This window comes from Chanodichthys erythropterus, chromosome 12, assembly GCF_024489055.1.
Source record: "Chanodichthys erythropterus isolate Z2021 chromosome 12, ASM2448905v1, whole genome shotgun sequence".
Taxonomy (NCBI): Eukaryota; Metazoa; Chordata; class Actinopteri; order Cypriniformes; family Xenocyprididae; genus Chanodichthys; species Chanodichthys erythropterus.
This window is the reverse complement of record NC_090232.1, coordinates 10735252-10753118: the sequence shown is the minus strand read 5'-3', so window position 1 is coordinate 10753118 and position 17867 is coordinate 10735252. Positions and strand designations below refer to the sequence as shown.

Genomic DNA, 17867 nt, shown 5'->3' with positions numbered 1-17867 from the left:
ATTAATGTGTCGTCACGAGCCGCAGGGTTTCATTCGGATTTGTCTAAGCAAGGTTTATTCACTCTTATAGATGAAGTTCCCATCTACTGCAATTATTTGAATGACAGATGGCAGCGGTTGCAGTTAAAAATCATCATTTGTGATCGACTGAAGAAAAAATGTCGCCTACATCTTGGATGCACTGGGGGTAAGCAGATAAACCTCAAATTTTCATTTTTGGGTGAACTATCCCTTTAAGGAAACTTGGTACACATAGACATTCTGTGGATGAAAGTCAAATTTTATCCTATTTCTCCCATAGGGGGCGCTACAACAGAAAATCTTTAATAATGCCATTAACTGTTTGGTTAATGAAATTGAAAATGGGTATGCATCTTTAGTGGATGTCCTAACATATCATCTCATTTCACAGGGATACATTAAAAACATGGCCACCAGCAGCCAATCAATTTTCAGCAGCTAATAACATAAAATGTGGATGGCATACCATTGCAGAAATTGACAATCACAGACCATGTAAAGCTGAGTATGTGTTCCAAATTTTGTGAAAATTGGCCATCGGGTGGTCCTATAACAAGCAATTTTATATTTATTTTGCTTATAATGCTAATAAAAATGTTAAATGTTATATTGCTGTCCATTTAAAATTAAGACAATTTTCATTTCTATACACTCTAAAAAAGAAATGATCATTTCCTTTTCATTTAGGATTTAAGTACATTTTCTAACATGTCTTTAGTAATGTGTAGCATTTATTCAGCATTATTAGGCGATATTATAATTTGTACAAATATATGATATCCATCGATCCATTCAGCCATTCTTCAAAATGCTTTATCCTCTGTCGTGGGGTGCTGCTGGAGTCCATCCCAACACCCTGGGCCAAAATATATTATATAATTAAAATAATTTTTGCATGCTGCAATGAGTGATTTCCTTTGGAAGGCAGTTGTCCCTTTTGACACCAGCATGTATTGCAAACCTGCTTCATCAAACCCAAACTAACACATGGGAGTCATTCCCATAATCAGATGTCCCTCACACTAATTCAGTAATTGCAAATATAAAAGTTACATAAAATCTCATACTAAAGCCTGAAATGGGCACTTTTTGTAACAGCAACCTCATTATTTTTGAACAAAGGCTAAACTTCAGAATTTGAACAAAAATCAATATTCTTATGATTGCTCTGAACATTTCAGACAGAGCTCAACAAACATTAAATTACTTATTCATAAACTTAAAAAAAAATATATAATATAAATGTAGGTGTGACAGGGTTGAGTGTGACGGGGTTGTGATCTTTTGCCCAAATTGGCCACTGCTCTAAATCTAGTGAATAAATGGAGAGTACATGGCATGCAGGATATCATGAATAATGTTGAAATAACAAAGATAATTTTCACAAGTAATAGTTTTCTATCTTTAATTGATGTAACGGGGTTGAGTCATTAAAGGTGCTAAAGAGGATCTTTTCATCGACTGAGAAACCAAAGACCTGAGTTTTTGAAATGAGCGCATGCGTAAGAACAGCCCCCCTCCTTCACAGCTCATTTCAAGGGAACGCCTCCCAAAACTTGTGCACGAGTATTGGAGTGTTTAACACCGGCATTCGCTGTGTCGTGTTCGTGGATTCATTATGTCGGACTCACCGCAGGTAACTCATAATCTGCAGTTGTTACTCCTGTCTCCAGACAAAAACATTGCATGCGGCGCCTGTGGAGTGTGGAAAGTTACTGGAGCGCGCAGCCGCGCTCGTCTCTCACAAAGAACGTCACGGCAGTGATTGACAAGCCAGAGGGCCTATCGTTTACGCGATGATCGCATAAACGATTTGCTGATGTTTTTAAGGCCCTACCTCGTGCACAGATGATGTATATTAATATTATTCCTTTCAGTGCACCTAATAAATAGTCTTTTATCAGTTAGTAAAGACAGTTTCAAGTAATATTGCAAAAATGTATAAAACAAAACATCCTCTATAGCACCTTTAAGCTTGACCAACACACACTCTAAAAAATGCTGGGTTAAAAACAACCCAAGTTGGGTTGAAAATGGACAAACCCAGCGGTTGGGTTAAATTTTTGCCCAACCTGCTGGGTAGTTTTATTTAAACCAACTATTATTTAAAAATTACTATATGGCTAGCTTAAAATTAACCCAAAATAGTTGGGAAATTAAAAACCAGATGCAATTAGAGACAACAATAATAGACAAAAGGTGAATGTTTATTAATAAGCTTTAATATTTTATTAATATAAATTTAATAGTTTAATAGTTTATTAATATAAATTTATTAATAAGCAATTTAATAAATGTTTATTGTTTAGTAATTATTCATTGAACATTAATAATTGTTCATTGCCAACATACTTTGGGTTGATTTTAATTAAGCAATACAGTAATTTTTAAACAATAGTTGAGTTAAATAAAACTACCCAGCAGGTTGGGCAAACATTTAACCCTACTGCTGGGTTAAAACAACCCAATCGCTGGGTTTGTCCATTTTCAACCCAACTTGGGTTGTATTTAACCCAGCATTTTTTAGAGTGCAATAATTCACAACATAATTTAGTTATAATTATTAAAGAAGGTGGTAACTTGCATGTGTCTGCTCACAATGTTGTTCAGAAAACTTCTATGATGTCACTTCCTATTAATGATGTCACATAAATTTCAGTTCATTATGGTTTGTGTAACGGGGTTGAGGGGTAACTGAGGTACGGAACTAAATAATGTGATTTTAATGAATAATCATGAATTTACAAGCAAAAAAGCACAGATGGATATTTATGGGAATGGCAAAATGTATGGATTTTTTCTCATTTTATTATTCATATCCCAAGTACGCTTTCACAGAAGGTCTTGAGGGACATGACAAAACAGGTGGTGTCAACTGAAAAAAAAAAAAAAAAATATATATATATATATATATATATATTAATTTATAATATAAAGATAAAATGTATGTCATATTTTTAAACGTCATTAAAGGAGATATTTCAATTAATACAAAAAGCTTTTAAAATATATATTTTGGTGACCCAACAGATAAATTACACTGAAAAAGATCAGAGGGATTCAAATCGTACCGGTTTTGTGGAATGACTCATGAGCCATTTATGCTTGGGCCCTGATGATTGCAGTTTGCGACTATGTTTTTGATTAAAGGTTACAAGGGCATATTATTATTTTTTTTAATCTTTCTGACTTTAAAATATAAACATCTTTCTGACATTCAAAAATAGGCCCAATTAAGGACAGTTCTGTAGTAAAATGTGAGTGTGTGAGGGCGGAAAAAGGTGTGTAAAAACCAGATCAGAAAGAGCATTTCTCCAGATGTTGCAGTTTGCAGGTTAAGGTGGTCGTAGAGACAAATTACCTCTCAGCCGCAGTGCACGGGCCTCAGAACACACGGTGGAAAACACACAGGCCGACAGGTGCTCGGAAAATCAAACAGGGCCGGTGGTGATGATGCTGATGATGTGTGATGGAACAGCAGCAGCTGGTCAGCAGAGCTCCGGCTTCAGCTCCCCTTACAGGTTCCGCTTCACCGTATCAAAACAAGAGATTACATTCACCTGCCGAGGAATACAGTGCACAAAGGGTGAGGACGAGAGAAACAGATCAGTTGTGAGATGTTTTTTTGAAGGGCTGACATGTTTTAATTAGTTGTTTAATCTCTTTGTCCTCGCACAGTTGTACGCTATTTGCAGACTTGCCGTACAGTATTTGTTTTTACCTGGGTCGTTGCTTAGAAATTCATTAGGAAATGCTGCCGCCTCATGGCATATAAGATGAGCTGCAGCTGAGGAGATTTCCCTGAACCAGACGTCACGGTTGTGTTGTAGGCTATGGTAGCCTCAGCCTGTCATACGCGGATAAAATAGATGCTACCGAAAGCCTACGTAGACTACGTAGTCCTAATATAATGTACGGAATACTAGGGCTAGTTGATACTTTTTCTTTTACTCCATTGTATATTGAATAGGCACAAGACTGAAAGTCGTGACTAAAAAAAAAACAAAAAAACAATTGAATTCCATAGTCCAGAGAGAAAAGATGCAGTTCACTGAACACATGTTGACCTTTTTCTGAACTGTATATTCGTCTTGTACGTTTTGCATTGTATACGTGTCTGTAATTGAATATTAATACAATTGAAAAAAAGCATGTAGACCTGTTGTGACAACATGCCCCGCTATTAGGTTAGTATATCGTGTGTGTGTGTGTGTGTGTGTGTGTGTGTGTGTGTGTGTGTGTGGGCTATTTTATCTTTAGCCTATAGTAATTATTGCCATTTTTCGTCGGCTTTTCTTTACTTTGGTCTTTATTTAGCGTCCACAACGATGAATAAAGTGACGAAACTAATTATTTTCATTTGTTTACAACATGAAACCGCGTTTTACAGACTTGTGTTGATTGTAACTCGTGAGGTAGATGCTCTGCACTGAGATCAGATGCTGTAGTGCTGCTGATGCTGCTCAGTTTAAGAACAGGATGCGTGAACAGTCGTCACGAGACCGCCGCGCGCAACTCCCTCACTACAGCATCAAACGGATAATGTCCCACAATATGGACACTCTGTGCTTTATTTAAATGAAAAGTGTGGTGTTTAAACCCTAAAGGCGCAGAAGATGGGGGATAAGTTCGAGTTGCTGAAGACACCTGTCAATAGGACAGCTGCGCGGACGAAGAGCAAGAATGAGAAGCTGCGATTACGCGTCATCTTCTTAGACGACAGTGAGAGAGTTTTCGAGGTGGAGGTGAGAAATAATATATATATATTTATACAGACCGGGGCAAGTTGTCACAGAGGGGCTATAAGGTCCAAATGCTTTTTTTATATAGCAGTGGTTTTGCGTGCTAGTTTCAAACCTGCGGTTTTTAGTCGTGAATATGTTTTGTGAGCTTTGTCTCCAAACAAATATTCTAATAGCATTTTTTTTTTGCTATCTGTTGCATAAGCTAAACAACTAAACACAATAAAACCACATGGCGTGCACTCAGACTAGGTTCAGCTGTATAATGAAGGTAGATTTTAACTGTGTAGGTTAGTTTTCATAAATGTCAGATTGTTGTCACATGCATATTTACTTGTTGTCCAAATAATGGTTTGATATATCTTTATGTTTGATGAATTGTTCAAAATACCCCATATAGTGTGACAACTCTACTGAGGCACTGAATGTGTTCAGTGAACTGTATTTTTTTTTTTTTTTTTTTTCCTGGGAAGTAAAAGTGTAGCTTTTTTTTTTTTTTTTTTGTGGCTGAGACTTCAAGCTATTTGACAATGGCTTTCAGAAATAACCCTACAGCCTGTGAAATATTGTGACAGTGTGACAACAAGCCAAGTCTACCCTATAATTACATTTTGTAATGTTTATGTCTATATTAAATAATCATTTAAGTATGTGTAGCTGGTAACAAGGACAATACATAATTTTGACTTTTAATATGTTTGCATTAATATATCACTTTAAGTCGCTTTATGTTTCCTCATTTAAAAAGTAATTAATTAAAAAAATAGGCTATATCCTTTGTCAAAACCATCTTTTGTGGTCTAGTGTGTGTGTGTGTGTGTAAGGGGTTCTCTCACTTTTGCTCTAGCTGTGTTTTGCTTGTAAAGGAGCATCATTTCATGTCCCATTATCTGCTGCTGCTTCTGCTTCATGGGGGATGCTCTGTGTGTATGTGTGTGTACGTGCCTGGGGGTTTTCACTGGTTTTACACAGCACAATCTTGTCCTACCAATCAGAAAAAGCAGGTGAGATATAAAGTCAGGGTGGAGGGGAGATGGACAGAAAAAAAGGACAGAGAGTGAGTGAATGAGTGAGTGAGAGATTTAGTGCCTGTGAGGCATGTGTGTGACTGAATAGGGGTAAATATCATGGCCTACACTGAACAGAAGCTTGTCCTGGCCTCATTCCAGAAAGCATGCCAGCATTCCCCTACACCCTCGGGCAAAACAGGCAATTAGAAGCACTCAAAAATACAAGAAATCTGAGAGAAAGATGTGAGGTTGTAGAGAGACAATCTGTTGTTTTAATCAATACTTGGTAAAAAGAATGTCATTTCAGCATATTTTGTGGTACTTGCGGTTATTATTTTTTAATACTGAGGGTTAGGTTTTTTTAATGACATGAATGGTACCTTAGAGCGTGTGGCTTGTTGATGACACCTATGCTATTGCTTGTCTAAGCAAAATACTTAAAAATGTGTATAATATCTTGTAAATTTACACTAAAAGAGGGAAATTTCTGGCTGTTTTAGTAACCAACCACTCAGAGCATAGCAACTACATAGGAATGCCTTAGTAACTAGTGGCTACCAGTGTTATAGTTAACTAAAACTATTAAAAGTCATTTTCGTTAACTGAAATTAATCTGAAATATAATAAAGCATAAATATTAGAAGATAAAACTTGAAAAAGTTAAATGAAACTTAGAAATATTGTCTTGGCAACTAAATTAAATAAAATAAGTTTAGGTTTAAGAACTAAAATTATTAAAACTAAAAGTTAAACAGAAATATTTAAAAAATTAAAAATGAGGAAAGCACATAAAATTAATACTGTAAAACTCGATAAGTTACCGTAACGCAAGCCATTTGAGGACACTGTTAAGTTAAAGTCACTTATATTTTAGTGTTGGTTTAGTCAATCATTAGTACAGAAGAGAATTAGGGCCAAGCAATAATAAAAAAAATAAAACCATCTCGAGATTAAAGTTGTTAAATTTCGAGAAAAAAATTGTTAAATTTCGAGAAAAAAGTCGAAATAAAATGTTGAGAATAAAGTCATTAAATTGCGAGAAAAAAGTTGTTAGATTATGAGAACAAATTTGTTAAATTATGAGAAAAAGTCGTTAAATTTCGAGAAAAAAAGTCGAGATAAAATGTTGAGAATAAAGTCATAAAATTACGAGAAAAAAGTCGTTAAATTATGAGAACAAATTCGTAATTTAACGAATTTGTTCTCATAATTTAACTTTTTTCTCGTAATTAAATAACTTTATTCTCAACATTTTATGTTGACTTTTTTCTCGAAATTTAACAAGTTTTTTTCCGTAATTTAACGAGTTTATTCTCAACATTTTATCTTGACTTTTTTCTTGAAATTTAACAAGTTTTTTTCTCGTAATTTAATGAATTTATTCTCAACATTTTATTTAGACTTTTTTCTCTAAATGTAACGAGTTGTTTCTCTAAATTTAACAACTTTAATCTCGAGATGGTTTTATTTTTTTATTATTGCTTGGCCCTAATCCTCTTCCATACATTAGAGTAAACTCAACTTAAAGATTTTGAGTTTATTCCTCTTATTCAGTTTGAAATAAATTCAACCAAGTCTTAACAACTAGCTACTTAAATGGTTTGAGGAAGACAATGATGAAGACAATCTGAGAAATATTAATAAATATCCTGACGCATCCGAGCTTTATGCGCTACCAAACGAGTATGAACTGAAGAAAGTGACGCCAGTTCCATTTTATGCCATAAAAAGTCAAAGTAATACTGTAACGCAGTTCGTATATACGGGAAGAAGGAGGCGGGAACCGGCGAATGTTCAAACAAAGTTTTAATTTCAAAATAAACAAAGAACCAAACGAAAGTAATGCCGGCAGACCTAAAATTAAAATTAAAACTAAAAACAAAAGCTAATTCAAAATATGAATAAATACTATTACAACATATAAATAATTTTGCTAGCCACAACATTCTGACATCATGGTGGCAACACTTGCTCGGACAAGCACGTCACGTTTTCTGTAAAAATTTGATTATATTCCCTAGACAAAAGTGGATTAAAGTACATGTTCAGTGATGCTTCACTGTTGAAAGTCAGATTTGTCCTGAATAAACAGTGCAAAAAAGCATCCATTATGTCTTCACACATATTTACAAAGTCTGACGTAACTTCACCCTGCCATGAGTTTCACAGATCTTTCTTTATTTTTGTACTGTGGTCTGTTTTAACCTCTCTATCTCACACTTGTCCCTGACTTTATCCCTCTATCTTATTTTGTTCCTTGTCTTTGACAAGATAATGGGGAGTTTCTATGCCCCGCTGTCACAGTAAATACAGGGTTTAGTGACACATCCTCACACACATATGTGCCCACAAACACATTCATCAGATAGCAACCCTGTATTTTGAGGCTGACTCAGTGAGCATCTGACTTCCCCATAATTCTGTTTGAGCAGTTCAGTTGCTGCAGATTCAATTACCAGAGAAAGTTGCTCTAACAGTAACATTCTGCTCAGATCGCATCACCATCTCGTTAACACCCGCATCAAGTAATAGAAATGGAAGAAAGAAGCAAATCCGAGGAGTAATTTCACAGTGACACTGCAGTCACATCATTTAAGTTACATTGATGCAGGCAGCACTGAGACCAGTATTAAATGTCTGTGGTTTATTCTTCTTCATCTTCCTGCAGAGAAAGATTCTGGGTTCTGATTTCTTCAATAAGGTGTGTGGTCATCTAAAGCTGCTGGAGAAGGAGTACTTTGGCCTAGAGTTTCGTCACCATACTGGCAGCTATGTGAGTCCTTTGACCTGTCAGAGATGTCAATAGCAGCCCTTAAAGGAATAGTTCACCCTAAAAAATGAGCATGTTGTACCCTCATGGAGCACAAAAGAAGAAATTTTCAATAATGTTGTTGGTCGCTCTTTTTCATGCAATTATAATGAATGGGGTCTAGATCTTTCAAGCTTTAAAAAGGATGTAAAAGCACTTTGGAAATTATGACATTCGCCTAACTCTTTGTGGTGACTTCATGAGAGAAGTAGCGATGACCTTTTGAGTATGATTTTTTTAAATCGGTTTATTCAGTTCAGAAAACTAATCTGAATGGATTGTTCACAAATCAAAATCGATCAACTCAGAATAATTGATCTCATTATCTCATCAGAGTCCATGAGGTTGAACAATGACAATGTTTTCATTTGTGAGTGAACTGTCCCTTGAAATAGTTGCTTTATCTACACATGTCAATTTTTTTTTGCTGCAATAGAAAATAAAATCAATTAAATCATTAGGTCTTAATGTTTCTTCTACAGGTCTGGCTTGAACTCCTGAAACCAGTGGCTAAGCAGATCAAAAGTGAGTTTTGTAGTGGTCGTCTTGTGACAAGGTCCACTTGGTTAATTTTCAGTTGATTATTTGTTCAGCAAATGCTTGGTAACTTGGTGAATGGTGTGACAACTTTAGTTAAGTTTTATTGGCAAGGAAAAGGGATTTAAAGGTCAAATTGATACACTTAAAGGAATAGTTCACCCAAAAAATGAAAATTCTGTCACGTCGTTCCAAACCCGTAAGACTTTCATCTGATGATCTTTAATGAAATCTGAGAGCTTTCTGTCCCATTGACAGCTACGCAACTGGAACTTTGATGCTTCAAAAAGTTCATAAAGAGATCGTAAAACTAATCCATATGAATTAGGAGGTTTAGTCAAATTTTTCTGAAGAGACACAATCGATTTATATGATGAACAGATTTAATTTAGGCTTTTAATCACATATAAACCTTGATCAGTGAACAGAAGCTCAACCGTACTTACTTGATGCGCGAGAACAAACCTCATTGGCTTTTGCAGAAGCTCAAACGTGCTGCGTAACACATGAGAATGAACCTCATTGGCTTTTGCAGAAGCTCAAACGTGCTGCGTAACACATGAGAACAAACCTCATTGGCTTTTGCAGAAGCTCAAACGTGCTGCGTAACACATGAGAATGAACCTCATTGGTTCTCACATGTCAAGCAAACATGTTTGAGCTACTGTTTACCACAACTGATGTGTGCATTGAGAAATGTTTGTGAATAAAAGCCTAAATTCAATCTGTTTGAGATTGAGTCTCTTCAGAAACATTTGGACTAAACCACTCAATTCATATATATATTAGTTTTACAGTCTCTTTATGAACTTTTTGAAGCATCAAAGTGTCAGTTGTGTAGCTGTCAATGGAAGGACAGGAATCGTTTCATCAATTTCATTGATTTCATCAAAAAAGATCTTCATTTGTGTTCTGAAGATGAACAAAAGTCTTTGGAAAAAAGGGTTTGGAATGACATGAGGGTGAGTAATTAATGACAGAATTTTCATTTTTAGGTGAAATAAACCTTTAATATATTTTAGGCATCTGCAACATTGTGCCATAAAATCAGTCATTCATTAACCATTTCAGTCGTATCCCACTCTTGGTGATTATAAGGGCCATCTCTTGCCATATATGAGAGATTGTCCGTGAATTTTCTTGGCAATGATTTTTCCGGGATAGGTCACCAGGTCTTTCCCCAGCCCCATTACATGGCTTGGGACTCACACACACATGAATTCACACCTACAGACAACATTTAGTGTCTCCAATTCACCTATACTGCTTGTTTCTGGACTCCTGGGAAAGCAGAGCACCTGGAGGAAACAGACACAGGGAGAACATGCAAACTCCACACAGAAAAGCTTCCTGGCTCAGCTGAGACACGAACCAGGGAACATCTTTGCTGTGAGGCGACAGTGTTACCCGCTGAGCCACTGTGCCTTCAAAAAGAAAAAAAGTGATTCAGTGATTTAAAAAATCCAACTTGCCCCCAAAACTCTTTGACACAACACTCATTATACTGCCAATGTAGAAAACTCCATGAACAGCTAAAAAAATGCTGCTGACATGCTTTTTTTGCATGTCAGCAGCATTTTTTGCAAATGAACATACTTTTAAAAATACATTAAAATACTGAATCTTGAGAATGTACCCCCTGGCACATCTTACCCCACTTTCAACTACAGATGCTTTCTGTATCCCCTAATTTGAATATGTGGTCTCAGAAGTTAGTATTCACCAATTCCAGCAGTTCCCTAGATTGAACCTTTTATTTACCATCCCAGATGCTTAATTAAAATATCACTGTCTGCTTGATTCTTTAGTTAATATTAAGATTATTAATAAAGTAGTTCCCTTTCAAGGGAACTCACACTGCGTCCCGAAGGGGCGTTCCCATAGCGCCCCCTTCGGGACGCAGTGTCTCGTTCCCTCTCTCAGGGAACTATGGTTATAGTCATAACCTGAGACGTTTTAATGCTAGTAGGGTCAAATAAGTTTGTGCACTTCCCATAGATACCAGTGATGTGGCGTTCCATTTCATAGTGAAATTTTTCCCTCCTGACCCAGGACAACTGCAGAGAGGCTTAACCAGGTAAACCACAAGCACATGATTATCTGTTACATAGACCGATAAATAGATGGTGATAGGTGATATGCGTTCAGTCTGACTGCTGCCTCTTTTATACAGGTATCTGTTTGCCCTTCAGATCAAACAGGATCTGTCAAATGGCAGCCTCACCTGTAATGATAACAGTGCCGCCCTGCTGGTCTCTCATATACTGCAAGGTATCTCCTCTTATTTAAAGTTTACATACCATCTGTTTGATTATCATATACACTTTATCGTTTTCCCTCTCTGTCCCCATTTGTAGCAGAAATTGGGGATTATGATGACGAATTGGATGCTCATCATCTTGAAAATAAGCAATATGTGCCAAACCAGGAGTACTTGGACCACAAAATCATTCGCTTTCACAAAAAGCACAGGTAACACACAGCTACACACCGTATGAGCATACCAAAATTATAATATTCCCATTAACATGCAGCTCTTATAATGTACAATATGCCATGACAGATGAGTAATTGAACATCTTTAATTTTGTCCATTAACTTAATTTGGATTTTGGTGACAGAGGTCACACTCCTGGTGAATCAGATGTGCATTTGTTGGAGGTTGCCCGGAAAATGGACATGTACGGGATCCGTCCTCACCCTGCCCATGATGGAGAAGGCATGAGAATCAATCTCGCTGTCACACATATGGGGGTACTCGTTTTTCAGGTACTGTACAGATATAAATGTTTACACTTACATGCTCACATATTTACAACTACCTTAAATGCAGCTAAGAAATATAAATTCTCTCTTGCATGTTTAAATATTTAACATCTTATACCATTATCAGGGAAACACAAAGATCAATACCTTCAGCTGGGCCAAGATCCGTAAGCTAAGCTTCAAGAGGAAACATTTCCTTATCAAACTCCACACTGAAACTGGGGTGAGACACAAACAATCCCTCCATTACTACCACTGTTGGGAAACTGTGGGGAAAAGAAAACAATAGTTCCTCTGCAACAACTGAAATTATATTTCTCTTCATATATTGTATTTGGAACATTAGTGCTGACGTCTAGATTTACATTTAGTCATTTAGCAGACGTTTTTATCCAAAGCTGGCAGACTTACAAATGAGGAACAGCACAAGCAATTTATCATGAGAGACAACAATGAGATAGAAAAGAAAAGAAAGATAAACCACATAAAAAAAGAAGAAGGCAGATGCACAACTTTTGTTTATACTCTTATTAAATAATCAGCACCAATGAAATGGTAAAAATGTACATTTACGTGTATGCAGAAGCTTCTATCCAAAGAAACTTACATTGCATTCAAGGTACACATTTGATCAGTTAATGCATTCTCTGGGAATCAAACCCATGAACTTGATGTTGCTAGCAGAGGTCACTATTTTTGAGCTACAGGAAGGAAAAATGTTTATTGGAATGTATTTCTAATAAGCTAGCATTAGTCTGACTCTGAAGGCATTTAATTTGAGTCTGAAAATGCTTTAACAATCTTAATCTGTCATCCACTCAACTCTTACTGTGTTAGCCTTCGAGGAGGGACACTGTTGAGTTTTCTATGGCCAGCAGAGATGTGTGTAAGGCGTTCTGGAAAATGTGTGTGGAGTATCACGCTTTCTTCAGACTTGCTGAGGAGCCCAAGTCACATCAAAAGTCCATTCTGTCTAGCAAAGGATCCAGTTTCAGATACAGGTATGTGTGTGTGAGAGAGAATGACTTAAGATTTGTGGAATGCAATGAGAAGCCCCAGTTGTCTAATACTTTATGCTACGATGATCGTTCCTAATAATCTTCCATAAACCCTCTGAGAGGGTGTAATGAGGATATTAAACAGAGCAGTTCTAATCTCTCTTTTTTTTTTTCAACACATAACTAAAGACTACAGTCGTTGGTTTATATGTGTGAAAGTGCTTTCACACTGACAGCGATTTAGTGAGAGTTGACGATAACCGACGAAATGAGCAACAGTAACCATTGGCGACATTACATGACATTTGACTAGCAATTTGACAAAGTTGAGAGTAGTTTAACTTGATGCAAATGAGCAGTAATGAAGCGACATGATCAGATACTATAGTTGAATGAAGGCAAGATGGAGAAGTTAGTCACTGTGAGTGATTTTACTGTACAATATGAAATGTCTTTGCCCACATACATGAAAAATGATGGGTCAGAAACTGTCAGCATTGATTCATGTATTGACAAACATTCATCATGTTGAGGATATGATGCATCATGGACTGCTGGATTTTTTATACACACGAACATTAATTTTTAGCAGCATGAAAACTGATTGTAAAAATAGAATGTAGTCTTGTTTTTACCAGCAATATACACTACTGATCAAAAGTTTAAAACTTTTATTCAGCAAGGATGCATTAAAATGATCAAAAATGACAGTAGTCTTTTACATTGTTATAAAAAAATCTATTTCATATATAGTAAATGCGGTTCTGTTGAACTTTCTATTCATTAAAGAATCCTGAAAAAAGTTTCAGTCCCCACAAAAATATTACGCAGAACAACTGTTTTAAACATTGACAATAATGAGAAATGCACAAAATCAGCATTTAATTGTAATAATATTTCACTATATTACTGTTTTACTATATTTTTGACCAAATAAAAGCATGAGCATAAAGAGACTTATTTCCAAGATATTACCAACCCCAAATCTTTGAATGGTAGCGTATAACTCTGTTTTGCAAGCCACAAATAATGTTAGGGCATCCAGTGGCAGGAATTCCAAATATTCAAGAAAATCACTTTGAGTGTGGACAAGACTTGATGGGATTTTTATTTGCATATCAGCAATAATTGTCTTGTAAAAAATCTTTTAATGTTTACAATTGTGATATTGTAGTGGCAGAACACAGAAGCAACTTCTTGAGTGTGTGGGCTCTGGAGGCAAGAAACATTTGCCTTTTGAAAGGTAAGATGTTATGTTGGGTGTTGTGATTTAAAGAGAAAACATTTGTGCATAAATTTCTGTGGGACTAAAGGGAATAACATAAATTATACATAATGATTTCCCAAACACTCTTGCTGTCTCCTACTGGATTAGACAGTTAAGTAGCCTTAACTAACGCCAGCAGTTGGGTCAATGTTACTATATTGAGCCACTCAAGCACATTTCTGAAACCCACAGCGTCATGGATGGACAAATGATAACCAAAGTTGTCTCTGAACATTAACCTGGGATGCGTTTTAACATTTCCCCTTTAAGTCGCAAAAACAGATTCTTTAGTAAATTGGACAGTGCTGTAGGGGTTTGTTTTTCACTGCATCGACAGCCTGTTTTGCATTTTTATTTTCAGAAGTTACTGCAAGTCTGAATATGAGACTCGACAATGCAGATCCTCTCCTGACATACTAACTGACGTCTCTAAGCAGGTATTGTACTTGTTACTTACATTTCAGATGTGTTTTTGGATCCTGTTTCTCACATTTGTTTCTTTCTCACACAGCTGTACGAGCATCTACCTCCCGACCAAACTGTTGCCGGGCAACACAGCGAACAGACAGGCGTAGCAAAGCGCAGTCTATCTGCTGTGGAAGTCATGTTCACTAATGAGCTCGAGCGATCCAGGCCCTTGTCAAGAAATCCTGCCTTCTCAAGCAACTCTGCCTCACCCAAGCTTCGTTCCATGTCTACATCAGGAGTAGAACATCGTGGTAGAGGAGCCCAGAGACAGAAGGCAAAGAGACGATTGTCTCCCAACGCCCAGCATCTCGTGCTCCTCTATCCTAACACACCCCATCTCCAGTTCCACCCTGTTCTGCCCACTTTCCCACTCGCCACTCACCCGTACATACTGCAAGACCACACGTCTTCATCCCTAGACCGCCTCCCTCAAACCCATCACAACCATGTGCCTCTGCACTACTTGCCCAGACGAATTGCCCACTCGTCCTTGCCATCCTCTTGCTTGTCGCCACAACTTCAGAAGCAGCAGGAAAGGCTCCTTCCTGCTGGACTGGGATTAGCCGAATCGAGATACCCCAGAGGAGGACTAGGGCTGAGGGCTGGGTTGAATAGGAAACTGGACTTGAGTAGAGTTGAAGCAGGCCATTACAGCGACGACTCCACCTTTCAGACTGGCTTGCCGCGTCGAGCCTCAAGCCAACCAGACTTCAAATTCCAGCGACCTACACTTGCCTCAAACGCCGCTGCATATGCATCCGAGTATCGCCCGCTGGGATATTATCCACATCTTTCTCGGCACCAGGTTCCTGCCAGGCCCACCTACCTTCCTCTAAGTCCTGCCCCTCTCCCAGAAAGACCCACTTCTTTATGTGTACTTGGCACAAGTAGTTATAGTGATTCGGATTCAGACACCTTCTACCCATATTTTCCTGCACTGGGTAAAGTGGTACGTTCTGGACCACTGGCACGCATGCGCTTCTCTTCTGGAAGCCTCCAACTTGATGAAGAGGATGGAGAGGAAGAGGAAGAGGAATGCCCGAATGATCAGGAAAACACAACTCTCACCACTGTTAAGGTGATGAAGTTGTAGTAGCCATGCTCAGAATTTTGGAGCCCTAAATGATGGGGCTCAAGAAATAATATAAACAGTTAAAGGCACAATATGTAAGATTTTTAGGTTAAAATATCCAAACATTACTAGAACAATGTTATATATCTTGTTGACTTGTGTACTTACTTTATCCCAAACATTTCTAACAATGTTTAAATCCAGAGAAATCAGCCATTTTAACCACGGACCACGTCATTGCGTCGCTTGTCAACTACGTCATATCCGCGCTACCATCGATTTCAATTTTACAAATATCGATCTAGATTCCTGCAAAGTGCAACAAGTCTCTCATAGCTAGTGTTGTAGTCAAGACCACCTAATCCAAGAGCAAGTCAAGACCAAGATCAGTATGTGTTCAGACCAAGACTTTTAGGGGTTGAAACCAAGACAAGACCAAGACCAAGGTAGGGTGAAAGCGAGTCAAGTCCAAGACCAGGGGTGCGTTTCCCGAAAGCATCGTTGGTGAACCATTGAAATCTATTGGTAATGACCGAACTTGTGACCATAGTTCGCTTCGGGAAAAGCACCCCTGATTAGCACTCAAATTCACCTGAAAGATCCACATTTAATGCTTGAGAAATGTCTTATTTTTAATCAATAAATAGCTACAATTAGAATAAGACAATAAATAGAGCTGTTAAAAATCAAATGAAATCACTAGCAACAAAATGAATCATTGCACTGCAGAAGTGGCACAGAATCTGAATTGGTAAAATTACAAATGCCTAAACAATGGTTTGTATAAAATCAATATCACATTTGCAGTTGTGCTCAAATTTGTGAAAACAGCTCTTTTGCTCGTTATATTGCTTTTAAATAATTATATCGTATGTTGTTATATAAAAATCCAGATCTCATACAAATACTATTTTTGCAACAATGTCTTGAATTTTGTGGCCATTTGTATTAATCACTTATTACTTTCTTACCCAGCACAACAATAAATCAAATTAGAAATAATAAGTTATTGATTACATCTGAAGCAAGAAGTTTTACATCCAATCACATTAATGATGTTAATAAATTAGACAATTCACTGGCAATTTAGTGATATCCTCGCAGTTGTAGTCTTGACGGGTCTTGAAATAAAAATCCAGAGTCCTCATAGTCTGAGACCATGACAAGATTGAGTACAAATGCAGTCAAGACCAAGACAACACCTTCAAAAAAAATGGTCTTCTTAAGACTGGTCTGAAGATCAAGACTAAATAAAAGAATAAAAGCTCCGCTGAACTCGAAATCGGTGTGTATCGCAGGTGTCTTTCATTAGCATTTGCTCCAGCAGCCTCGTTCCACTCCCACAGCTCTCGACCCATCCTGCTTCATACTGTACCACAGTAACGTTAATAAAACTTTAATACATAATAGCTCATTCATGAATATGAATATGAATATAATTCCATGCTCATTTACGGCGTCATCAAGTTACACCTTTGTTTTGAATAAGTGAATTCTAGTGGCTAAAATGACATATTGTGCCTTTAAGAACTGCAGGCATTGCACTCTCAGAAGAAATGGTACAAATCTGTCACCGGGGCGGTACCCTTTTGAACCTTATTTAGCCCTAAAAGCCTGAAAGGGTACTGCCCCAGTGTACCTTTTTTTCCCTGTGTGGTAGTAACAAAAAAAGAGCGGCACATTATTAATCATTATTCAGGTGACAAGAGGTAATATTTTCTGTAAATAAAAAAAAAAGATAAATATTTCATGTCTTTTTTGCATCTCTGATCAAAAGTTATATTTTGTTGTAAGCTGCTTTTAATATATGTAAAGGTATAGTTCACCCAGATATGAAAATTCTGTCATCATTTACTCATGACCTCATGTCATTCCAAACCTGTTTGACTTTCTTCTGTGGAATACAAGAAGAAAAGGATGAACTGGCTCAATCGATACCTGAATGAATCATTCAGAATGGTTTTGTGAAGTGGATCAACTGATTGGAAAGATCTGAGTCAGAAAACTCAACACATGAATCAGACATGAAAAGACTTGATAGGATTTCTTTCAAAAGTGTGTTGCATGGAATTTGAAAAAAAAAAAAAAAAAAACAGGTTATGCAAATGATGACTAAAGTGTCTTGGGTAAACTATACTTTTAATTAGTCATTCTTTCTTAAAATGTACTGAGTGAAT

General features: G+C 37.0%; 1 protein-coding gene across 1 annotated transcript; it reads left to right on the top strand.

The window, feature by feature from the left end:
* The first annotated feature begins 4637 nt into the window (after positions 1–4637).
* Positions 4638–15711, top strand: LOC137032920 (FERM domain-containing protein 7). The gene is made up of 12 exons (XM_067404941.1): positions 4638–4766; positions 8442–8546; positions 9065–9107; positions 11118–11196; positions 11293–11390; positions 11477–11591; positions 11741–11888; positions 12013–12108; positions 12723–12886; positions 14058–14126; positions 14512–14587; positions 14662–15711. Exons 1-12 carry the CDS (start codon positions 4638–4640, stop codon positions 15709–15711), a joined length of 2172 nt encoding a protein of 723 aa, XP_067261042.1.
* The last annotated feature ends 2156 nt before the right edge of the window (positions 15712–17867 follow it).

Excerpts from the sequence above, each read along its gene's own strand:
- LOC137032920 (XM_067404941.1), top strand. The coding sequence starts at position 4,638 with ATGGGGGATAAGTTCGAGTTGCTGAAGACACCTGTCAATAGGACAGCT. Across the intron at positions 4,767-8,441 it reads AGAGAGTTTTCGAGGTGGAG|AGAAAGATTCTGGGTTCTGA; the intron begins GTGAGAAATAAT and ends ATCTTCCTGCAG. Across the intron at positions 9,108-11,117 it reads AGTGGCTAAGCAGATCAAAA|ATACCAGTGATGTGGCGTTC; the intron begins GTGAGTTTTGTA and ends CACTTCCCATAG.